At 33.8% G+C, this 9,774-nt stretch overlaps 1 protein-coding gene across 4 annotated transcripts in view; it reads right to left on the reverse strand.

Annotated features, from left to right (window-relative positions):
• Nucleotides 1-6,279: 6,279 nt before the first annotated feature.
• The window catches only part of LOC111696235 (uncharacterized), a 50,271-nt gene continuing 46,776 nt past the window's right edge, over nucleotides 6,280-9,774 (reverse strand). For 2 of the 4 annotated variants that reach the window (XM_023465783.1, XM_023465782.1), the window contains 2 exons: nucleotides 8,666-8,745; nucleotides 6,281-6,428 (listed from right to left, as the gene is read on the reverse strand). In XM_023465783.1, the coding sequence (XP_023321551.1) occupies nucleotides 6,384-6,428; nucleotides 8,666-8,745 (125 nt within the window). In that variant the 3' untranslated portion in view covers nucleotides 6,281-6,383. Of the gene's footprint in view, nucleotides 6,429-8,665; nucleotides 8,746-9,774 lie in introns of all 4 variants that reach the window. The other 2 variants (XM_023465784.1, XM_023465785.1) reach the window with 2 other exon arrangements.

Below are 9,774 nucleotides of genomic sequence, written 5' to 3' on the forward strand. Positions count from 1 at the left end.
GAGTATACAAGGTTCAGGATGAGTATACAAGGTTCAGGAGGAGTATAAAAGGCTTAGGTTGAGTAAACAAGGTTCAGGATGAGTATACAAGGTTCAGGATGAGTATACAAGGTTCTGGATGAGTAAACAAGGTTTATGTTAAGTATACAAGGTTCAGAATGAGTATACAAGCTTTAGGTTGAGTAAACAAGCTTCAGGCTGAGTAAACAAGGTTTAGGAATGAGTATATAAGGTTTAGGTTGAGTATACAAGGTTCAGGATGAGTAAACAAGGTTTAGGTTAAGTATACAATGTTAAGAATGAGTATACAAGCTTTAGGTTGAGTAAACAAGCTTCAGGCTGAGTATACAAGGTTCAGGATGAGTATGCAAGGTTCAGGATAAGTATACATGGTTTAGGTTGAGTATTCAAGGTTCAGAATGAGTATGCAAGGTTCAGGATGAGTACACAAGGTTCAGGATGAGTATACAAGGTTTAGGTTGAGTATATGCAATGTGTATCTTTCATATTTCGGAAAAGAAAATCGCATTTTTACAAGTTCAAGATGGGATTTTCAATTTTTAGTTTCATACTTTTCTGGTTTTGGTTATTCCCATGAATTAGCTCCTATAGCTAACACAAGTAAACCTGAGCACTGTTGAAGATTGCAGGTTGAGAACTCAACCTTGAACCCAATCATCTTAAATGATAAAATCTTTTTCAATCATAGAAGAATACTATTCATGTACTGTATATTCTGGATGAATACTATTCATGTACTGTGTATCCTGGATGAATACTATTCATGTACTGTATATTCTGGATAAATACTATTCATGTACTGGATATCCTGGATGAATACTATTCATGTACTGTATATCCTGGATGAATACTATTCATGTAATGGATATCCTGGATTAATACTGTGAATGTACTGGATATCCTGGATGAACACTATTCATGTACTGGATATCCTGGATGAACACTATTCATGTACTGCATATCCTGGATGAATACTATTCATGTACTGTGTATCCTGGATGAAAACTATTCATGTACTGGATATCCTAGAAAAATCCTTGCTATTTCAATCTGAGAATCCTACTGTTCTCTGCCCTATATAAGAAATGTCGACACTGTCAACTTTTTATGTTCTCAACAAAGTTTTTATTTTATTTGTGTTCGGAATCAATTCGTCCGGGTCAATCGTTTCAATTATTGATTTCCGAACTATGGGATAGGGTCCATTTATCTCATAAAAGAAGGGGGAGGGGGGGGGGCGTATATGTCCTGATTTGTCGACAGGAACTGAAAGATGAAACAATTCCATTTTCAAAGTTTTTTAAAATAAAGGGCCATTAGGGTGCCATGACAAACTCCTGAAAGACAAACTCCNCATGGGTTAGGTTAAGTTATGACACTTTCTGGGCCGAGCGCTGCGGCTAGATTAAATTTAAATTGTGAAACATTTTTTTAAATTTGATATGGAGTTTGTATTTCAGATGTTTTTATTTTCAGGAGTTTGTCTCGTCAGGAGTTTGTCTTTTCAGGAGTTTGTCTTTCAGGAGTTTGTCTTTCAGGAGTCTGTCTTTCAGGAGTTTGTCATGGCGCCGGCCATTAGACATAGTTTGTGCAAGGACGACTATTTAATTTTAATGTTCAGTAATGTTTAGTAAAATATTGTGTTACTTTAGCGCCGTTTCCACTGTGAATATCTTTGTTTCAGACAAAATTTACATAATCTTATGTGTACTTGATTAAACTAAAGTAAACAGTTTTATCAATAGTTTAAAAATTCATTTAATGATTCAAAATAGTTCGATGAACATGAAAAACAGCAATTGTGTAGTGTACACAGACCCATTTCACTTAATAATCGGAATAAGAAAAGATTGCTGAAATGTCGTCTTTATATTCCACAGTTTTACGGATCTTACTGCACAATGAGTCCAATAGTTGCATAATCCAAACCGATCTAGGGTAATTGTACTGCAAAACGCATTTTCTCGCACCAGCCCGTCCAGTGAACCCAGTGTGTTGTGTGCAACAAATGTTGGCTGGCTGTATCAATGTAACTGTAGGGAAAAGTATTGAAAAATCTTGAAACATCTTGAAGAAAGAAAATTTGAAGATTTGTTCTCTTGTTAGGATTTAAACCATCCGGCCGCCAATATTCAAATTCAATTCAAACTGATGGAATCCGAAATCAAACTATTTTCAATCTGTTCTCCCCTTCCAATTCTCTTTCTCTGGATACCCTACCCCCCTCGCTTCACTCTGTGCCTCCCCTTTTCCTATAAATCTCTACAGAATTAATCTTGGTTTCTCAGCAGAAAAATTTATCTTCTGATTATTTTGTTTTTTTTTCCGCGGAATCAGATACTAGATAATAGGATACCAGGATACTAGATAATAGGATACCAGGATACTAGATACTAGGATACCAGGATACTAGATAATAGNGTTATTAGATCTTTTGAAATTATGGTAATTTATATGATTATTTTATTATTGTATTGTCTGTATCTACAATAAAATATAAACAGGAATGATAAATGAAACTGTTGTTAAAAGATCTAATTTTATTATTAATTCCAAATAATGAAAATGCTTTCTTGCTATGCTTAAATGACTTACATCTAAATTGAGCAAAATTTGTTTAATTATATATTTACTTAAGAGAATTTGAAAATATATTTTAAAACCATCAAAAATTTAATTTCGTATCAGTTTCATTTTCCCTGAAACCAGTAATATATGTTTTATTTGTTAATTTTTCACACAATTTTCATTTTCCCGAGTAGATGCTTCCTAGGTCTAGAATAATAAATACTTCCGAACCCTAGTAGATGCTTCCTAGGTCTAGAATAATAAATACTTCCGAACCCTAGTAGATGCTTCCTAGTTCTAGAATAATAAATACTTCCGAACCCTAGTAGATGCTTCCTAGGTCTAGAATAATAAATGATCCAGCATGATCTGAACTGATATTAATCTCAATCTTCCATCTTGAATATTTAAAATGAAAGAGAATAATGAATACTGAAACAGGCCGGAGTAGGGACGGAGTTGAACGGAAACTAAAAACCCAGAGAATGACTCACACTAGACACGAAACCTTTTCTTGAATGAATGAATATTGGAAATTGAAGAATTACGTAGTTACTATAGTTCCTGGTTTATCCAGACCCTTCCAGTTCGTTCCAGTACTCTTCTAGTTCTTTCAAGTTCCCTTTCCCCTTCCAGAAAATTAACTTTTAACTTTTATCCTTGCTCTTTGCTGTTAACTTTTTCAATTTCACACAAAGAATAAGCATCCCTGTTTTTAGAAAGGTTATTGAAGATTGCTATTGTATCCAAGAGTTAAGAGGCTCCTTTGAACCGTGAGTACGGAAATTGAAATTGTAGCACTTTACTCAGATTGATCGATTTGAGGAGATAGAAAAACTAGAAACTCTTTCAAGAACAATTTTTTAGGTACACGAAAAAACAAAGAACTTGAAAAATATAAGTACATTTAAAAATATTAAAAATAACAATCTTCGCTTAAAACTCTGTTGCACAAAAAATAGAACTTATTAAAAGTTTTGAAAAGGTCAGCTTGAAAAAAGTAACTTGCTTTTACAGGATAAGCTATGAAGAGTCTGAATAGACTCTGCAAAAATTAAGCATTCATTGACTAGGCAAATTTTCGGACCCGGAGAAGTTTTAATTCTCAAACTGGGAAAGTTTAATCCTTCTTCATCGACACAGGATTAGGAGCATATCAAAACTATTTTTTATTTCAATAGTTTAAAAAGTAACAGTCACAGTCACGAACAATATCAAAAAGTCATGACGAATCTAGTTCTCCGTAACTGTATTTTTTTTTTATTTTAAACTGCAATTAAATTCAAGATATATTCTGAAAGCTTCATCATCTTAAACTTGCACCCTGGCCCTTTAGAAAGCAAAATTTCAAGGTCAAATGGATTAGATCCGAACAAGGAAGAATGAGTCAGAATCCATTCCAGCATGCAATCCTGGGACAAACCTATACAATTCAGAAATAACAATCCTTTTCAACATACTCAACAAGAATTTTAATAGAGGATAATGGTTTTCCTTCTCAGTCTCTATCATTCTCCGGTCTTACATCCTTATTTCCGTCTCCGCCTAATTCTTTATTCTCCGGTCTTACATCCTTATTCGCCGTCTCCGTCTCTATATATTCTCAGGTCCGATATCCTTGTTTCCGGCTTCGTCTCTATATATTCTCCGGTCTTACATCCTTATTTTCCGTCTCCATCTTTCTTTATTCTCAGGTCTTATATTCTTGTTTTCCGTCTCCGTCTCTATATATTCTCCGGTCCGATATCCTTGTTTTCCGTCTCCGTCTCTATATATTCTCAGGTCCACGATATCCTTGTTTTCTGTCTCCGTCTATGTTCTCCGTTCTTATATCTTTGTTTTCTGTCTCCGTCTCTATATATTCTTCATTCTAATATACTTGTTTTTCCTCTCAGGTCTTACATCCTTCTTTGCCGTCTCCGTCTCTACATATTCTCCGTTCTTATCTCCTTGTTTTCCTTCTCCGATCTCACATCCTTATTTGCCGTCTCCGTCTCTACATATTCTCCGTTCTTATCTCCTTGTTTTCCTTCTCCGGTCTTACATCCTTATTTGCCGTCTCCGTCTCTACATATTCTCCGTTCTTATCTCCTTGTTTTCCTTCTCCGGTCTTACATCCTTATTTGCCGTTTCCGTCTCTATAAATTCTCCGTTCTTAAATCCTTGTTTTCTGTCTCCGTCTCTATATATTCCCTGGTCTTATAACCTTGTTTTCCGTCTCCGTCTCTATATATTCCCGGGTCTTATCTCATTGTTTTCCGTCTCCGTCTCTATATGTTCCCTGGTCATATATCCTTGTTTTCCGTCTCCGTCTCTATATATTCTTTATATGACTATTTCCTTGAGTTTCTAAGTTCCTTTTAGAATTTGTTCTATTTCTATTTCACATCTTCTTGGTTTAGACAAAACCTTGGTTCTAAAATCCTCTCCGCTCCAACTCACATTTTCTGTCTTGTTTATACCTTTTTTCCGTTCTACATTTTATCTCCCTTGTTCTCTTTATTTTCCATTCCTATTCTTCATTCCCACACCTGTTCGTCCATGAAACCTTCGTTGATTGATATTCAAGTTCTCCATTTCTAAGTTTTTCCTTTCCCGAATCTTTTTAAATGTTCTCCTCTACGTGAAACCTTCCACCCCCTACCTCCCATCTCCTTCCTACAACGTGCAGTTAACTAACTTCGCTTCTCCTTTAAGATGAAAGACTTGTATCTTGAATATTCAGAAATATAATTTGCATACTTCTCAGCTTCTATCCTCAGTATTTAACATCTTTTCTTCTTCTCAACATTGACATTAGGTTGGTTTATGATAAAGGTTCTTTTCTATGTTTACAATATTTATATTGAAGATGAATACTGTTTACATAACTCCCCCCAACATCATCTATTCATCTAAAAAACCTGACAATTGTTTTTCCCTCCTTTGGGCCCGAGTTCGGTAAATACATGAGATTGTTATAGGGAGGGACAGGACTCGTGGATTTCTTTATTGATACATTTCTCTTAGAAAATCTAGATATCCTGGGCTGAGACGAACCATTTGTTTTCTCCGAGTATACAAACACCACTATAATCATGTTTAACATACATTATTCTGTTCTAAACATACTCTACATCCAACATCTTTATACATATATGATTATATAATGTTGCATCTGTGTTTGTACATATGCGTCCTTAATATAAGAGCTGCGTCCAACGCAAAATAGGAATAGGACAATAACAATGGATTTGAGAAATTCTATGATGGTTGAATTCTGCACAAATTGTTTATTTTCTATTTTTCTTTTTTAATATTAATGATGAAAGAGTACTCAACTCCGTACTAATAGTTCCATCTTCTAGAGAATAGGTTCAATTTGTGAAACTCAGGGTACTCTCTTTAGTCTAGGATACCAACCCATCTATCCTTCACGATCAACCGATCAGAAGAAATAGTTTACATTATGGTTCATTATTTTAAAATAAAAAGGTTGCAACGAGTTCTATTACTTTAATTAGTTTCTCTAAAAGTATATATAATTAATTTCAAGTTACACTTCTGCAAACTTTTCTTTTAGAAACTGAGAAGGATTTTCTTTATCTTACTCAGAGAAATTGTTAGAAGAATTGTCTTCAGGATTTTCATAGTTAAAAACATAGAAAAATATCCAATTTTTTTGGCTCCGATATGTCTCAATATTTTGGTATTCAATATTTTCGATAAGGGTTCGCTTTTTATCTATTAACTTGATCAGTGACCTACCTTAACCTGTAACCTGGAGAAATCCTAGGGCTGTCAGAACTGATATTTCATAAAGTAAACAATAGCTGAAAACTTCTAGATTTAGTCTCAACCTGGAATTTTGATTGGGTTTCAGTCACGAAGTTGTCAGTTCAAATTTAGTTTGGGGAAATTCAATGTCTACGGATTCCAACCAGGAAGTAAACCCTAGTTCAGAATTATCCTAGTGGTTAAATGTCCTTCTCAAGGTAGGGTTTAGAACTGAATCTGCTGGAGGACGGATACGAGTATCCTCCTTCTCCCAGGATTACAGGTTTTCAACTGAGAACTGAGAACTAGAGTTGAGTACATGGAACCATGGTTCAGCCTCCTCTACTTTTCTACTCACCCAGTACCCCCCCCAACATAAAAATGTCATGACGACTTTAAACTTGTCAATATCCTAATAGAGTCGATGAATAACAATTTTACTATGAACAAAGTAAAAGGTTGTATATTATGTACAGTGTACACATCTTATATTCTTTTAAGAAAGGACTGAAGTATTGTTTGGATTTCTTAAACTGATGAATTGGGACCGCGTGAATGTATTTTCAAGTGGCCCTCGAGTGTAGGATATCCGATTTACAACGGTACCCTTTAATTGATCAAGAAAACTTGATACATTTTTCATTTTCTAAATATTAATTTTTTATTGTTGAGGTTTCATTGTCAAATTGACTTGCATATTAAAGATAAAAATAACGCGTCGATATCATTCATATAGTTACTCATGGATGGTTAAAATATGGTACCGTTGTGAATTGTACATGCCACGTGAGGAGTAAAAATTACATATGTACACTCTACAGTCCCTCCCCTGAAAGTCTGCAAACTCATCATCAATATCATCTTATGTAAAAAAAATTTGAATTTTGTCAGAAATCATGGATGACAAAGATTTCCATAACAAAAATTCACCTAATAGAAGGAATTGTAGAGAAAAAACAAAACAATCGTTGAAAAAATTAATTAAATTTATAATTATATTTCCGGAGGGGAAAAGGGTAGTTCACCCCCCCCCACACACCGGTACATACGTCATAAAAATAATATTTTTAATTTGTATTTGATATCATATCCTGAAACTGCAGGATGAATTATTTATGAATGAAATCACTCGGACTCCTCGGACTGCATCTTATCTTCATTTATAGTGAATTCCTAGTAGTGTTATATTCGCTTTTACCGTCCTCTATATTTTAGTTTAGGCATTGATGGAAATTATGTCAATACCTAAGGAGAGGTTTCGTTGAGAATTGTAAAGTAACCTCATCTAGCGGATTCTTTTGTCATTAATTCTAGCAAGTTAAAGAGAGGGAAAAGAATGCGTTAAAATTCTTTTATCCTACATATTTTGAACTTTTACGCAATAAGGAATTTTTCTAGTAGCATACTGAAAGAATGAGATCATTTAAACCGAGAATACATATAAATTCGAATTTTACAAAAGTCAATCATTGAAATATAAACGTATTAAATAAAAAAAATGTAATTTTTCGGTAAAATAATAAAAAACTTGTACCGATGTAAACCCTAGAAACTGTATCTGTTTGATCGAACTTTAATGTTACATTACAGTACGTTGTATATCTATATTTATATAAATAGAGATATACAAAAATAAGTTTTAAAATTCACGAAACCTCGTCAGTTCAAGCATATTATTTGATTATGGGAATCTTTGTTAGACACTTATAATACAGTTTTTTCTTAAATAAAAACTTAAAATTTTCTTTTTGAATATTTCTGAATAAAAAACTTATTTTGTGTATTTTCTGTTGAAAAATTGTTCATCAGATTTTCATTAACACTGATTAGCAAGGAACTATATACAAGAACGCATATTATGTACTGCAATGTGGGAGGAATGTAAACAAACCCAGTGCCCCCACAGAAGTTGAAGGGAAAGGACTAAAGCTCTGATAAACATTCTATATTACAGTCCAACAAAAAACAAGTTAATATATCAAGTTAGAGAGAATACATATGCTTTTTGGCTTTCTAGTCAATATGGAAAATACAATATCAATATATTTCTATTCCACCCCTTGGGCCCTTTTCCCTCAAAAATGATGCGTTGCCCTTGAATTCTTTGTTTTGATCTCCTCCCACACTACAGTACACAGATTTGACGCATGAGAAATGGCGGTTCCTGGTCTATATATTTCTTGCATGGAAGTAAAATAATACATGCATTGAGAAAATATGAGCCTTGTGTTTTAAAAGAAAAGAAATATCAAGGAACATTGCACTTTTTGAAAACAAATATTTTTTTCTGTTAAAAAGAAATATTTTTTTGATTTCCTACCGTTGAGCTAAAAAGGGAAGGAGCAGATTTCCCCAGATTTGAACTTCGCATTCGAACCAGGTTTGATTGATCGATTGAACCTGAAAAAAGTAATCAATCAATCGTCCTTTTCAAGATTTCAACTAATCCCGAAATGAATCTATTTAGCGCGTGCAAAACAGAACAAAAAAAATTTAAAACAAAATCTTCTCAAACTACTGATTATTTCACACACACTCAACGCACAAACATATTCCGTACAGAAAATTGTTGCAGACGCGTAAATCAGTTTTCAAGCAAATTGTAAATTATTTTACTGATTAACATTTGTGCACTGGAGCTCGCAGATTTACGCACCTTGCGTGTAAACAATTTAAACCCGGCGCTAACTAAAATTAACGGTTAAATAATTGAAATAATTAATTGAAATTTTTAATTGAAATCAACAAAATTTGAATCCTAACCGTCTAGACAATAGATATCATCACTCAGCAGTACTAAGCTTCATGTGTCTAAAATAATATGGAAACCAAACAGCTGAAAAAAGGAGAAAAAAACGCTAAATTTGAAAAATGAAAACCTTAAATCAAATAATTAAACATTTTTTAATAACAAATTGACTTTGCAAGGGTTTCTGACTTAAATAGATTGGTTTGATATAGATTAAAATTCTGTTTTGTGTAAATTTTAACTTAAAAGAATTTAGCTTTTTGTTGTTGAGAGGAATGGGGTGGGTGGGGGGGGGGGTTTGTACCCCCTAGGGATAGTGTGGACTGTATGTAGAGGTCATCTGGAAATTGAATATAGCAGAGAGAGATAAACTACAGGATTAAAGTGGTACCATGAAGTTTACGAGTTTTCTAGTAAATTGAGTATCAAGGTTTAGGTTAAGAATACAGGTTGAGTAAACAAGGTTTAGGTTAAGTATACAAGGTTTCGGTTAAGTATACAGGGTTTAGGTTAAGTAAACAAGGTTCAGGATGAGTACACAAGGATCAGGATGAGTATACAAGGTTCAGGATGAGTAAAAAAGGTTTAGGTTGAGTATACAAGGTTTAGGTTAAGTAAACAGGGATTAGTTTGAGAATACAAGATTCAGGATGAGTATACAAGGGTTAGGTTAAGTATAC

This window comes from Eurytemora carolleeae, unplaced genomic scaffold (genome assembly GCF_000591075.1).
Source record: "Eurytemora carolleeae unplaced genomic scaffold, Eaff_2.0 scaffold12, whole genome shotgun sequence".
Taxonomy (NCBI): domain Eukaryota; kingdom Metazoa; phylum Arthropoda; class Copepoda; order Calanoida; family Temoridae; genus Eurytemora; species Eurytemora carolleeae.